We start from the raw sequence: 15,663 nt of genomic DNA on the forward strand, positions 1-15,663 counted from the left end.
ATTGTTATAAAATAACCGTTGTCAGTCGAGCTAAAGTAATGCGATATTTTTCAACACTGGCTGATAATGTACTTATTCAAATATTAATTTCGGATCATTTTTAATCAAAAAAAGTTGCGGACTGCAGCTTTAATCTTTCCCAGTTAAATGTTCTGCATTGTTGGTTAATTTTTTATCACTAACTGAATCAGTCCTCAAGAGGGAGCTAAAGCTTAAAAAATGAATTGATATATAGTACAGATATAGTATTGCAAACATGAACAGAAATGTCTGTGAAAACAAAAACAAAAAAAAAACAAAAATATATATACATATATATCTATATTAGGAGTTCAGATGCAAAACCAGCTAAATCCATCTGACGTATTTCTTTAAAATTAGCATTTCTTTCTGGCTACTTGGTATAGGTTTCTATGTAAGTACTGGCACCTCTGATGTAATGTACGGAATGTAGCGAGTTTGAAGTAAAAGTATTTGAAGAATGTATACTATGTGTCAGGAGCATTCACTCACTATCTTTATCTCATTTTTGACCTGGTTTTAGCTGGTTTTGCATCTGAACTCATATATATATATAGTTTTTATTATTTTTTTTAATTTTTTAGTAATTACACACAAATTATTTCAAAATTATATTAGGTAATATTTATAGTATTATGTTAATATAAACAACTGTCCTAAGATTTGAATGGCAGCAGATGTTTAATGACATATTAAGGCCCTATCAGCACTAGTTAGAGTAGGTTTTTTTTTTTTCTGAATAAATAACCTAAATTAAAACCTTTTTATCTGTGGATTCTCATCTATAGGTGCTCTCTTGTCTATAATAACATAGGCCTTAAAAAATATTGTTGCAGATTCCACCTTACATTTTTTTAAGTTACATTTAGTCATTTATATTTTAAACAGGTTATAGTTGTGTTCCACAAAATCACGTGTTTAATATGTGGTTGCCACAACACCTACTCACACTTGCAGTGCAGAAGAGGTCTGAATATGCAAAGGTTTTCTGCATTCTCACTTTTCCAATGAATTAACACTGTGGTCATGAAACACTTCGGCGGCAGTGTTACACCTTAAAAAAAAACTTAAAAATTGCGCCTGCACTTTCACTCACATGTACAGACAGGATGTATGTCTGTCCTGCTGTGACCTGTTTCTTTACGATTACTATATATGGTGCTGATGTGGTTGGTGGTCGTTTCTGATGGCCATCTTTAGAAAAACAAGAAAACCACAAACTGTTTTCACACATGCAGCACTTCATCAAAACAAACCAAAAAAAAAAAAAGTTTACAATGTGATCTTTTGTATGCATAATCCATGATTTATCTCAAATGTTAGAAATATAAAATAAATAACACTGAGAATATAGGCAGTATTTTTTATTTTATTTTATTTTTTATTGTCAGTTTTCATTTCATTTCTTTTCATAAGATTTTCCCATCACTGAATATTGCTTACACATATACATATATACTGGGGCCTTTGATATAATCTATAGAGATATAAAACGCTTATTGAACTAATTTTTGTAAGTTAAATTGGGAATTCTGGAGACTGACATGTCTAAAATGTGATATATAATAGTGACGCCTTCACAAACTGATCTCTATGGCTTTACATTTGACTACAGCCTCCTGCAGGGCTATATAGCTACACACACCACATTTTTGCATGCTTTGACTGTCTTTTATTGACATTGATCATCACTCTGTATCTTGAGTAACACTTTTGCTTGAATTTGGGAGTGGAGTGAGAGATTTCAACCAATCACAGTCTTATTCAAAGTCTGTCTTGGTCTGAAAGTGTCCAATCACATCACATTCAAGTCTTCTAAAAAGCATTTTCACACATTCATCGCTTCCAAAATGATCATTTGGGCCATTTTGATCTTTTGGGCTTGTAAGTAGATTTTCTTTTTCTTTCCACGGTTATAAATATGTGTAAATATGCAAATATGTATTTATTTATTCATCAATTCTATGCATGCATCCATATTTAGTGTTTAAAAGAAAATTTCTGTTCTGTTTCAGCTGAAGTTCGACCTGATCGCAGTGGTGAAATTGTCTCATTACAAACATTCCAGCTGGGAGATGATGTTACAATCAAATGTTTCTCGACAAAAAAAATTTTGGCAACACAATGGTTTGGTATAAACAGAGCACTGGCCTGATACCTCGTCTTATTGCATTGTCATACAATTATTGGAATAATATCCAATTTGAGGATGAATTCAACAATGGGAGAATCAGTATTTCAGCAACTGAAGATTCTTTTCACCTCAACATCACAGCTATGACCAAGGAGGACACTGGAAAATACTACTGTGGGATAGTTTTCTTGAATAAAATAAATTTTATTTCTGGAGCACATCTGATGCTAAAAGGTAAATATATATTCAACATGCTATGCTTATAAATATCCTTTGGAGTAGACTATTTTATTTATTTATCTTATCTTGTTGTAAATCATTTGAAATCAAGTCTAATCCTTCACATCTGTATTTGCTGCTTTGAAGGCAATGAATCTAAATACTTTAATAAGGGATGTGATGAGAGAGCAGTTGTGAATGGAACCACTTTCAAAAATACTGGTAAATTCTTCATTTTATTGCTATGACCTACTAAACTGCCTGATAGACCTTTACAAACATTAACCTTCATAAAAGTGATTCCAAAATGTATTTGTATCCATAAGCCACACCTGAAATTGTATGAATTTCATTGTATTATCCAAATTATCCAACCAAGGGAGTTCTGCAAAAAAGAACTGCAGATTTTAAGTTATTTTTCTATTTGCTTTTCACCAGCCAGTCTCAAAATGTATTTATTGCTTTACTCGTATTCACACTGGTGTAATCAGATTTCAATTGTTTTATCATTTAATACACGCACTTTTTGGTGAAGTGTTTTGCTTGAAAAGTGTGCTTGCACTGTTTCTTTAAAATTAATGCCCCTTGGTTTAATATATTGTCAGCTAATAGCATTTAAACATATAAAATATATGGCTTATATTAGATTTCAAGTATCTGCAGGGAACACAGCTATATGCAGCAATGTATTTACAATATTTTAACAAATATTTTTTACTGTCAGCAGCACATTGTTGGTTTATTATATTATTTTTGAATATTTTTCTCCATTTCAGATAGCAATAATCAGAAAGTATGGGATCCTGTGTTACTTTGCTTAATATCTTTCAATGTTGTGTTTGTGATAATAATATTCACAATTCTGGTTGATTATTGTAAACGCTGGAGGAAAAAGCAAAAAGGTAAAATTCCACACATTTTCCATTAGTTAAGCAAAGTTTAATTGGAAAGGATAGTGATCTAACATTTTACATAATGTAATATCAAAATATGATTAGCAAAACTCTTTTAACTGTTCGATCACAAATTTTAAAGTTTAACAATAATTTTCTGCACATTTTGAAGGATCTAAAAATGCAGCATCTCCGTCATATGAGGTAATTTGAATTTTATTGTTTTTAAAATATGAAATCAGATTTTTTATATATTCTCATATATACTTTTATCCATTAAATATTAGATTTGGCGCTTTTTTTTAACAGATTGGAGATTCAGATGTAAATTATGCTGCTGTGAGTTTTGCCTCTGCCCCTCCAGCCAGAAGATCAAACAACAGACATCTGTCTGAATACAGTGAAGTGAACTACAAGCTGAGAGATCACATGCTTTAACAGTGTTTCTTCATAAAAATGAGTTTGACTCGCTGTCAAGAATGTAGATACTGAACTATATTGTTATTTTATAAGAATCAGTTACTGCAAACTACAACATAGAGTAGTATATCTTACACATATATTTCTTTTTTGAGTTCTGTGCACTCTTAAAAATAAAGGTGCTTTACGATGCCATAGAAGAACCTTTTTTGTGTAAATGGTTCTACAGAAACTAACATCTGAAGAACATTTCTGTTTCACAAAAGTGTCTTTGTGGCGAAAGAAGATTCTTCAGATTATAAAAAGGTAAGAAAGAGATGGTTCTTTAAAGAACCTTTGACTGAATGGTTCTTTGAGGAACCAAAAATGGTTCTTCTATGGCATCGGTGTGAAGAACCTTTTAAAGCACCTTTATTTTTAAGAGTGTGGCTTGCTATTCATAAATACTTTGTGTTTGTTAATACTGATCAATTACATGTAAGACAATAAAACAGTGATAAACAACAGTAAATTTGTTTAACAACTTGTGGAAGTATTTAGTGATATTTATGAAAAATACTGTAAGAGTGACTACTGCACTTGTGATTTTTAACAACTGCATGACAAAAATAAAACAATACATTTTCAAATAGCCTTAGCCATTTAATTCTTAATTACTATCCTCCTCAGGTTTGTCTAGTTCATCATAGCTGGAAACACTTCCATAGTCTGAAAAATTATGCCTCTGCCATCTTTCCACTCTGGACAAAGACATCTTTATACCCTCTTCATCGGCACATGACGACATCTCTGCTATAAATAAATAAAACAAAGCTTTAGTTACCTGACATTCTTTACATTATTATTAAAAACAAAAAAACAAACAAACTTTAAACATGGCTTAGCGGCTAAATCTGCAAACTCTGATAGAAGACATTAATAGGTAGGGTACTAGCTAACAACTTACTATAGTCATCCAGTTGTTTTTGCATTCTAGAGCTGTTAAATGCTTCCCAGCGATTCCATTCCCTCTCAATTGAATCTTTTAGCTGGTGTTTGTTGACAAATAATCCTGCATTTATTTCTTCTCCAATAACTGAAAAAAAAAAAAGAATAATGAGGCAATTACTGAGTTTAAGACACTTAGACCAAAATATTTACTACAAAAAATTGAACATACAATTGGGAGGTAAAGTTATGCTCCCTTCTCTTCTGCCAACTCTGTCTGGGCTCACTGTTTTCAACATCTCTTTCATCACACTGTCACTCCTGTCCCATTCTTCATTAAGTAATTTCTTTACATCCTCAACTCGAAGCCACTCTGATAGTGTTTCACTTTCTTGAAACGTCCTTTTCTTTCCCTGATGTTCTTCACTGCTGTTCAGAAGAGCATTTTCCACCATCATTTCGTCAATCTTCTCCATTAACTGATTTACTTGGGTGCGATCATCTTTCATGCTCTCAAACACATGATATCTGTTTCCACACATCTCAACGAGTCTCACAAGGGCTTCCCCTTCACTTTCAATGTGATTTTCAATTGAATTATTTCCCAATGATCCTCCAAATGTGAAGAGCACTATGGTTTGCCTCCAGACATTTTCTCCAAGTGGTCTCATGTTTTCTAATATGACTTCCTTCTGCTCTTCCAAAAATGACGTGTCTGCTGGTATAACCAAGAGGACTGCATGGGGAGAAGAAGCCATTGCCTTCAAAATCTCAGTTTTCACTGAATCTGCATTCAGTTGGTGAGGAAGGAACTTCCACCAGCTTGGTGTGTCCACCACAGTGACCTGTCTTCCATTCACCACGCCACATGTTCTCACACACTTCACAGTCCTGTCAAATGAAGTTTCAGCACCCAGGATGACACTGGCACTTAATGTCTTGCCTGATAAGACCCAACCCAGCAGCACAATGTTCAGAGGTGTGGAACTTTGCTTTGCATCTGTTAAAAATAAATATGTAAATATTATAGAATTTTATTATTTTTATAACAAGCTGATAAAACATTCAGTAACTTTATATGTTCCCTTCTAAAACATGAATATATATTTCCACTGTAGTCTGCATGTTACATAAAGCTCACACAATGTGAATAACTGATTTTTTTTTTTTTTTATACAAAACAATTAATGGTTATATTGAGTAAATAACAACTTAAAAACCTAAAATAAAACTCAAGACTGACCTGCATTTTTAATTTCCTCCAGTTTCCTTCTCTTCTTCAAAACTTTGAGTTCTCTGAAAGGGAGTTCTGCAAAAAAGAACTGCAGATTTTAAGTTATTTTTCTATTTGCTTTTCACCAGCCAGTCTCAAAATGTGTTTATTGCTCTACTCATATTCACACTGGTGTAATCAGATTTCAGTTGTTTTATCATTTAATACACGCACTTTTTGGTGAAGTGTTTTGCTTGAAAAGTGTGCTTGCACTGTTTCTTTAAAATGAATGCCCCTTGGTTTAATATATTAATATTTAATTAATATTTAGTTAATATTTTATATTAACATATAAAATATATGGCTTATATTAGATTTCAAGTATCTGCAGGGAACACAGCTATATGCAGCAAAGTATTTACAATATTTAAACAAACATTTTTTACTGTCAGCAGCACATTGTTGGTTTATTATATTATTTTTGAATATTTTTCTCCATTTCAGATAGCAATAATCAGAAAGTATGGGATCCTGTGTTACTTTGCTTAATAACTTTCAGTGTTGTGTTTGTGATAATAATAATCACACTTCTGGTTGATTATTGTAAATGCTGGAGGAAAAAGCAAAAAGGTAAAATTCCACACATTTTTCATTAGTTAAGCAAAGTTTAATTGGAAAGGATAGTATCTAACGTTTTACATAATGTAATATCAAAATATGATGTGCAAAACTCTTTTAACTGTTCTATCACAAATTTTAAAGTTTAACAATAATTTTCTGCACATTTTGAAGGATCTAAAAATGCAGCATCTCCGTCATATGAGGTCATTTGAATTTTATTGTTTTTAAAATATGAAATCCAGATTTTTTTATATATTCTCATATATACTTTTAATCCATTAAATATTAGATTTGGCTCTTTCTTTTTTTAACAGATTGGAGATTCAGATGTGAATTATGCAGCTGTGAGTTTTGCCTCTGCCCCTCCAGCCAGAAGATCAAACAACAGACATCTGTCTGAATACAGTGAAGTGAACTACAAGCTGAGAGATCACATGCTTTAAGTGTTTCTTCATAAAAATGAGTTTGACTCGCTGTCAAGAATGTAGATACTGAACTATATTGTTATTTTAAAAGAATCAGTTACAGCAAACTACAACATAGAGTAGTATATCTGTAACACGGAGTGATTGACGAGAGACGAGCGGATCCACATGCGAGCTTTTATTGAAGGGACGAGACAGATACATGGTCGAGCGGGCAGGGTCAAACACCATAGCAGATAGGGATATCGTAGGCTAAGCACAATCGGAATCCGTGAATCAGGCGTAAGTCCAATCGGGAGCGAACAACGTCCGTGAAGGGAGATCCGAGAGAATAGTCAGACAGGCGAAAATCCAAAGGCAGGCGGCTAGACAGTCAAAAACGAGAAAACCAGGCAGGAGAACAAAAACCAGGAACTAAGAAACGCTAACTATGGAATACAAACAATAATCTAACAAACCGTGATTTTCATGGGGAAAGTCCAGGGTTTTTATAGTGAGCCTGATTGGCTACCGGAGGCAACGTAATGGGTGCGATGGGTGATGGGAATAGTAGTCCGGGGTGCAAAGCAACAGTCTGAATGTAATGATGGGGTGAGAGCGACCTCTGGTGGTGAGCGGACCGCAGAGCACCGACCAGATTCGTGACATAGCCCCCCCCCCAAGGAGCGGCTTCCAGACGCTCGAAGGAAACAACGGTCCAGGGAGCGGTGGGGAGGGAGGGAGACAGGGCGAGGGTTGGAGGGCCAGGTCCATGTGGAGGGCCCGGTGATTGAGGCAGGACCGACAGAGCAGATACCCTCCAGGGCGGGGCCGGAGGCGGAGCAGGAGACGCAGGATCCCTCCAAGGCGGGGCCGGAGGCGGAGCAGGAGGCGCAAGGGCCCTCCAGGGCGGAGGCGGAGCAGAAGCCCTCCAGGGCAGGGCCGGAGGCAGAGCATGAGCCCTCCGAGGCGGAACAGGAAGCGGAGCAGCCCTCTGGGGCGAAACAGGAATCCGCGTCACGGTCTGGGACCTGGGGAAAGCAGGGACAGAGGAGGCAGACAGAATAGGGGGAAAAGGCGGAGCGGCCTCCCGGGCGGAACAGGAGGCGGAGCGGCCCTCCAGGGCGGAACAGGAGGCGGAGCGGCCCTCCGGGGCGGAACAGGAGGCGCAGCGGCCCTCCGGGGCGGAACAGGACCCCGCTTTACGATCTGGGACCTGGGGAAAGCAGAGACAGAGGAGACAAACAGAGAAGGGAGAGAAGCAGAGAGCTTGTAGGGGGACGCCACCTCCAAGGGAGGATCCACAGCCGAAGCTGACACCTCAGGAGGCATAGGCGCGGCTTCTCCCACCGGTGAGGCCTCTGGGTCTGTCTCGTGGTCAGACGGGACCTCTGGAGCAGACTTGAGACCAGACGGGACCTCTGGAGCAGACCTGAGACCAGACGGGACCTCTGGAGCAGACTTGAGACCAGACGGGACCTCTGGAGCACAGTGTGCAGCCCACACACACCAGATGGCAACCGCCATTAAAGGAAGAGCAGCAGCGGGAGGTTGTGGTGGGTCCAGTGCGCTGGCTATCCCGATAGGCCATGGTCTTGGGATGTCAGACGAGATGTGACTTGACTTGGGGTCGTTGGACTGGGCATGACCTGGCTCTGGGCCATCAGACGGGGCATGGTAAAGCTCTGGGTGGTCAGACGAGACGTGGCTTGAGTCTGGGCCGTCAGGCGGGACGTGGCTTGAGTCTGGGCCGTCAGGCGGGACGTGGCTTGAGTCTGGGCCGTCAGGCGGGACGTGGCTTGAGTCTGGGCCGTCAGGCGGGACGTGGCTTGAGTCTGGGCCGTCAGGCGGGACGTGGCTTGAGTCTGGGCCGTCAGGCGGGACGTGGCTTGAGTCTGGGCCGTCAGGCGGGACGTGGCTTGACTCGTGATGAACAGGTGTGACTTGGCTTGACTCATGGGGAACAGCTGTGACCTGGCTTGACTCTGTGTCTTGACTTGACTCAGGGGTAGCTGCCGAGACATGAAGGAGCTCCACTTTAGCTGCCCATACTGTCATTAGGGGTGTGTCCAGCACGTGGGCCATCATGACCACTGGTGGCGTCCGGGTACTGACCACAGGTTCTGGAATGGCAGCCATCTTGTGGAGTGGCTTGGAGATGGCGGCCATCTTGTGCAGTGACTCTGGCGTGGCAGCCATCTTGTGCAGTGGCTCTGGCGTGGCAGCCATCTTGTGCAGTGGCCCTGGCGTGGCAGCCATCTTGTGCAGTGGCCCTGGCGTGGCAGCCATCTTGTGCAGTGGCTCTGGCGTGGCAGCCATCTTGTGCAGTGGCTCTGGCGTGGCTGTAACTTGACTTAACACAGGAACAGCAGTTCTGGCTTGATTTGACACAGGAAACACAGTTGCAATCTGACTTGACTTGGAGACTTGACTTGACTCGGGAAATGCAGCTGTAGCTTTAAATGGCTCTTGTGTGGCGGCTGTGACATGACGGAGCTCTGTTCTCGCCGCCATCTTGTGAACGGGCTCCGCCGTCGCCGCCATTGTGTGGACGCGCTCCGACGCGGCCGCCATTTTGTGAACGGGCACCGTTGTCGCCGCTACCGCGTTAACGCGTTCCGGCGCGGCCGCCATCTTGTGCGCAGGCTCTGCTGACGCCGCCATAGCTTGAGCACGCTCCGTCACGGCCGCCATTTCACGAGCGATCCAGGCGGAAAACCTGTTTGCGGCGTCGTGATCCGGCGTTACCGCCAATCTGCGAGAGGGGTGCGCGGCTGCTTTGTCTGCGTTGTCGCGTTCCTTCCTCGCGACCCTCACAGTACACGGCGAGCCCACACACAATAAAGCAAAGTTCAAGAAGGCAGCCAGAGATGAGCGCGGACCCTCGCGTCTGAGTCTAGCCCTTAAGTGCTCGTTTGCACCGTCGCAAAAATCTCAATTATAATACAGTCCGGTTGGGTGGAATAATTTGCAAAAACTAAGAACTCACGGGTGTACTGCTCGAGTGAACGTTGTCCTTGCTTTATCCGGCATAGAATCCTGTCAGTGTCTGTATCTGAGTGTCCGGGTGTGAAGCTGCTGGATCCTGTTGTGACGGTTTGTTCTGTAACACGGAGTGATTGACGAGAGACGAGCGGATCCACATGCGAGCTTTTATTGAAGGGACGAGACAGATACATGGTCGAGCGGGCAGGGTCAAACACCATAGCAGATAGGGATATCGTAGGCTAAGCACAATCGGAATCCGTGAATCAGGCGTAAGTCCAATCGGGAGCGAACAACGTCCGTGAAGGGAGATCCGAGAGAATAGTCAGACAGGCGAAAATCCAAAGGCAGGCGGCTAGACAGTCAAAAACGAGAAAACCAGGCAGGAGAACAAAAACCAGGAACTAAGAAACGCTAACTATGGAATACAAACAATAATCTAACAAACCGTGATTTTCATGGGGAAAGTCCAGGGTTTTTATAGTGAGCCTGATTGGCTACCGGAGGCAACGTAATGGGTGCGATGGGTGATGGGAATAGTAGTCCGGGGTGCAAAGCAACAGTCTGAATGTAATGATGGGGTGAGAGCGACCTCTGGTGGTGAGCGGACCGCAGAGCACCGACCAGATTCGTGACAATATCTTACACATATATTTCTTTTTTGAGTTCTGTGCACTCTTAAAAATAAAGGTGCTTTACGATGCCATAGAAGAACCTTTTTTGTGTAAATGGTTCTACAGAAACTAACATCTGAAGAATATTTCTGTTTCACAAAAGTGTCTTTGTGGCGAAAGAAGATTCTTCAGATTATAAAAAGGTAAGAAAGAGATGGTTCTTTAAAGAACCTTTGACTGAATGGTTCTTTGAGGAACCAAAAATGGTTCTTCTATGGCATCGGTGTGAAGAACCTTTTAAAGCACCTTTATTTTTAAGAGTGTGGCTTGCTATGCATAAATACTTTGTGTTTGTTAATACTGATCAATTACATGTAAGACAATAAAAACAATGATAAACAACAGTAAATTTGTTTAACAACTTGTGGAAGTATTTAGTGATATTTATGAAAAATACTGTAAAAGTGACTACTGCACTTGTGATTTTTAACAACTGCATGACAAAAATAAAACAATACATTTTCAAATAGCCTTAGCCATTTAATTATTCATTACTATCCTACTCAGGTTTGTCTAGTTCATCATAGCTTCATCAAACACTTCCATAGTCTGAAAAATGATGCCTCTGCCATCTTTCCACTCTGGACAAAGACATCTTTATACCCTCTTCATCGCCACATAACGACGTCTCTGCTATAAATAAATAAAACAAAGCTTTAGTTACCTGACATTCTTTACATTATTATTAAAAAAAAAAAAAAAAAGAACTTTAAACATGGCTTAGCGGCTAAATCTGCAAACTCTGATAGAAGACATTAATAGGTAGGGTACTAGCTAATAATTCTGATAATTAAATCTTAAAAAAATTTTCTTGTAACTTACTATAGTCGTCCCGTTGTTTTTGCATTCTAGAGCTGTTAAATGCATCCCGGCGATTCCATTCCCTCTCAAGTGCATCTTTTAGCTGGTGTTTGTTGACAAGTAATGCTGGATTTATTTCTTCTCCACTAACTGAAAAACAAAGAATAATGAGGCAATTACTGAGTTTTAGACACTTAGACCAAAATATTTACTACAAAAAATTGAACATACAAGTGGGAGGTAAAGTTATGCTCCCTTCTCTTCTGCCAACTCTGTGTGGGCTCATGGTTTTCAACATCTCTTTCATCACACTGTCACTCCTGTCCCATTCTTCATTAAGTAATTTCTTTACATCCTCAACTCGAAGCCACTCTGATAGTGTTTCACTTTCTTGAAACGTCCTTTTCTTTCCCTGATGTTCTTCACTGCTGTTCAGAAGAGCATTTTCCACCATCATTTCGTCAATCTTCTCCATTAACTGATTTACTTGGGTGCGATCATCTTTCATGCTCTCAAACACATGATATCTGTTTCCACACATCTCAACGAGTCTCACAAGGGCGTCCCCTTCACTTTCAATGTGATATTCAATTGATTTATTTCCCAATGATTCTCCAAATGTGAAGAGCACTATGGTTTGCCTCCAGACATTTTCTCCAAGTGGTCTCACGTTTTCTAATATGACTTCCATCTGCTCTTCCAAAAATGATGTGTCTGCTGGTATAACCAAGAGGACTGCATGGGGAGAAGAAGCCATTGCCTTCAAAATCTCAGTTTTCACTGAATCTGCATTCAGTTGGTGAGGAAGGAACTTCCACCAGCTTGGTGTGTCCACCACAGTGATCTGTCTTCCATTCACCACGCCACATGTTCTCACACACTTCACAGTCCTGTCAAATGAAGTTTCAGCACCCAGGATGACACTGGCACTTAATGTCTTGCCTGATAAGACCCAACCCAGCAGCACAATGTTCAGAGGTGTGGAACTATGCTTTGCATCTGTTAAAAATAAATATGTAAATATTAATTTTATTATTTTTATAACAAGCTGATAAAACATTCAGTAACTTTATATGTTCACTTCTAAAACATGAATATATATTTCCACTGTAGTCTGGATATTACATAAAGCTCACACAATGTGAATAACTGATTTTTTTTTTATACAAAACAATTAATGGTTATATTGAGTAACAACTTAAAAGCCTAAAATATAACTCAAGATTGACCTGCATTTTTAATTTCCTCCAGTTTCCTTCTCTTCTTCAAAACTTTGAGTTCTCTGACAGCTGCTTTCTCTTCCACATTTTTCATTTTAATCTTCATATCCATCAGCCTTGTTGCATCAGCTTCAAAACAGCGGCCATTGTTTTCAGCAACAAGTTTCTCTATCTGCCCAAATAGTTCCTTCACATGAGAACCTTCTATATCAAGGTCACTGTCAAAGCCAACATATCTGTTTCCACATTTTTGAGTAAGCTTGTTTAAATTTTCCCCTTCACGTTCGACATACTGCTCTATAGTTTTGTCATCCAAATGTTTGAGTTTTGTGAAGACTATTATGGTGTGATTCCAAATGTCGCCAGCAAAAAGCTCCATATGGTCCTCGGCTACTTTTCTGTGCTTTTCTGAGAAAGAGAATTCAACCTCTATCACCAGAAGAAAAACATGAGGTCCCGGTGGACAGAAAGTGGTGCTTTTAATAAGCTCTGCTTTCAGACGCTCGGGGTAGTCACATAACTGAAACCATTTCCACCAGCCTGGGGTGTCCACAAGAATGATTTTCCTGCCATGTATGTGTCCTTCCATCTTCACACACTGTGTGGTCATTTGGTCAGACTGATAGTTAATGTTTAAAAATGAGTGTGCCAATTTACTCTTACCACTATGAAAACTTCCTAACAACACTAACCGAAGCTCTGTAAAAGAAAGAAGAGGTTGAAAACTAAACTATTAAAGTAAACTTGAAGTATCACAAAATAGTACAAATACAAATTATAATAATGATAACACTTATAATGACATTAACAAACTAACAAACTTTATTATTATTATTATCAAAGTTGAAAATTGTTGTGCCTCTTAATATTTTGGTGGAAACTGTTGCATTTTTCTTCTTTGTTTTTTTTTTTTTTTAATGAATAGAAACTTAAAAAGAACATTATTTATCTAAAGTTTAAAAGTCTTGACTGTCACTTTTGATCAAGCACAAGTAATTGCACTCACCATGGCAATCTGAAACTTCTTCTGCCATTGTAATGGCCAAATTAAATATCTTGCTTACAAAAAAAAAAAATCCTTTCAGTAATCAGTGCTCTCTCAATTAGTTGTAGTATCAAAAAATGTGTTTATAAAGCTTTGAGAAAAGATCCACTGTAGCCTATATGAAATTCAACCAAGCAAGGGAGAGGGAAAAAACTAAACTGATGCAAGTTTGAACTATGAACACTGATTTAATCTAGCTGTTTCGTGTAATGAACTGGTCAGACCAGTAACTTACAGTGGCCTTGTGATTTTAACTGGAAAATCCTGTCATACCATCTGTTAAACTTTTGCTCTTTTTAAATAGGCTATAAATTCATAGAAGGAAATTAAAGCAAGATAGGATAGTCTATTTTTCCCCTTTTCTAATATTTTATTAAATCTTGTTTAATTGCAGTCCATGTTAGAATATTTTTACCTTCATTTTTTGCACAATCATAGGAACTGGTCGAGCCAGTATGTTTCACATTTATATAGTAGTTTCACATTTTGTTTTTGTTACAATGAAGTACCCATTTATGCATATCCACAGTTAGAAAAAAATGTTTGGTACAATACATGATACATGAACGGTGTCACACACCTGAACTCTTTGTATTGGTTTAATCATAATCACCTGTCTTTATAAGTTGCATTTAGTTCAGTGTTTGTTATCTTGTCGGTCTCGTGTATGTGTGTTTCTACCCTCCTGCTGTGGATTTATCCATTTTGGAATTACCTGTGTATTATAATAAAGACTTTATCTTTGACCTTCGTCTTCGTTCGCCCCTTCCTCACACGTTACGTGACAAGCGGTTCCCGTTTTCTCTCTATGTTTTAATTAAATAAATGACTATACTTGCATGTATGCTCAAGACTAATGGACATGTACAATGGTCCAACATGTAGTTTTTAACTTTTTTCTAACTACAATGAATAACCAATACACATGTTAGCACCATTTTCATGTGTATGATCAAGAGAGCGCAAATCTTGGGTCATCAGAGAGATTTCTAAGTAACACTGGTTTCATCTACCTCAGGGGTGTCAAACCCCGGTCCTGGAGGGCCACAGCCCTGCAGAGTTTATATGCAACCCTAATTAAACACACCTGATCCAACTAATCAAGTCCTTCAGGCTTAATTGAAAACTGCATAGTATGTGTTTTGGAGCAGGCCTGCAGCCCTCCAGGAACTGAGTTTGACAACCCTGTCTTAGACTTAAGGTAGACTTGAACACTACCACACTACAGAGGTACAGAGGTGGTGCTTTTAGAAAATCAATTCATAACACATGAGCATGGTGTTAAAAATTCAAGTAGGTAGCACTTATTTACTTTTTGAAACAAACATTCAAAAGTACATTTATTTGAAATATACAGACTAAAGGTATGAAACTAAAGCCTTTAAAAAACTAAAGGTTTTTTAAAGCATTGTTAAAGTTTTACATTGTGTAAAACACTGTCTTTGTTGACCTGGTTAAACCTAGGATGAGACTGTCCCATACATGCCAAACCATTATAAATATAAATATTATATAAAAATATTTTCTTAAACATTCACACTGGATGTAGAAAGCAACTTTATTTGAATAGGTAGACCTTCATTTCTTCCCATACTAGTATTCCCTGAATACAACAATACAAATCTACTATAAAAGTCCACTATATGCAGGGAAATCCTGAAATGTTTTCCTCAAAAAAACAATTTCTTTACAACTGAAGAAAGAAAGACATGAACATCTTGGATGACAAGGGGGTGAGTAAATTATCTATAAATTTTTGTACTGGAAGGGAACTTCTCCTTTAATAAAAACTCCAGCACTTTCAGCAGTAAGTGAATTCTTGCAACTTACAAACATTTCTGATTGGCCTATGTGTTCAAGAAATCAACAGATATGTCTGTGATTGGCTACATTGCTCAATGCTGCAAAAAAACACGTTATAAATAGTAACTCTGGACACTGTCCAGAGCACAAACACAAATATGCAATGGACAGTTTGGCAGATCTTCAATTGCTTGTGCTTTTGTTTAAGGGTATTTAGCACCCTCTCGTACTCGCATAGAACTGGGCTTGGGCTTGACTAACCACTCCAATTGTAGCAGGGCTG

General features: G+C 38.9%; 2 protein-coding genes across 5 annotated transcripts; one reads left to right on the forward strand and one right to left on the reverse strand.

Moving 5' to 3' along the window:
• The first annotated feature begins 1,743 nt into the window (after nt 1-1,743).
• On the forward strand, nt 1,744-3,716 carry LOC127168960 (uncharacterized). Its single transcript, XM_051116132.1, has 6 exons — nt 1,744-1,905; nt 2,037-2,389; nt 2,522-2,596; nt 3,151-3,276; nt 3,440-3,471; nt 3,577-3,716. The coding sequence occupies exons 2-6, from the start codon at nt 2,113-2,115 to the stop codon at nt 3,703-3,705; spliced, it is 639 nt and encodes a 212-aa protein (XP_050972089.1). The 5' UTR covers nt 1,744-1,905; nt 2,037-2,112; the 3' UTR covers nt 3,706-3,716.
• Nucleotides 3,717-4,333: 617 nt separating this feature from the next.
• On the reverse strand, nt 4,334-13,734 carry LOC127168959 (uncharacterized). 4 transcript variants are annotated; one of them, XM_051116129.1, is made up of 5 exons: nt 13,539-13,734; nt 12,542-13,231; nt 4,847-5,614; nt 4,634-4,762; nt 4,334-4,476 (listed from the first exon to the last, which is right to left on the reverse strand). In XM_051116129.1, the coding sequence occupies exons 1-5, from the start codon at nt 13,564-13,566 to the stop codon at nt 4,337-4,339; spliced, it is 1,755 nt and encodes a 584-aa protein (XP_050972086.1). In that variant the 5' UTR covers nt 13,567-13,734; the 3' UTR covers nt 4,334-4,336. The 4 variants fall into 4 exon arrangements, with proteins under 4 accessions (XP_050972086.1, XP_050972085.1, XP_050972088.1 ...); XM_051116128.1 differs by having other exon boundaries at nt 4,334-4,479; XM_051116131.1 differs by lacking the exons at nt 4,334-4,476; nt 4,634-4,762; nt 4,847-5,614 and adding exons at nt 10,550-11,141; nt 11,334-11,462; nt 11,544-12,311.
• Nucleotides 13,735-15,663: the final 1,929 nt, after the last annotated feature.

This window comes from Labeo rohita, chromosome 7 (genome assembly GCF_022985175.1).
Source record: "Labeo rohita strain BAU-BD-2019 chromosome 7, IGBB_LRoh.1.0, whole genome shotgun sequence".
NCBI classification, from domain to species: domain Eukaryota; kingdom Metazoa; phylum Chordata; class Actinopteri; order Cypriniformes; family Cyprinidae; genus Labeo; species Labeo rohita.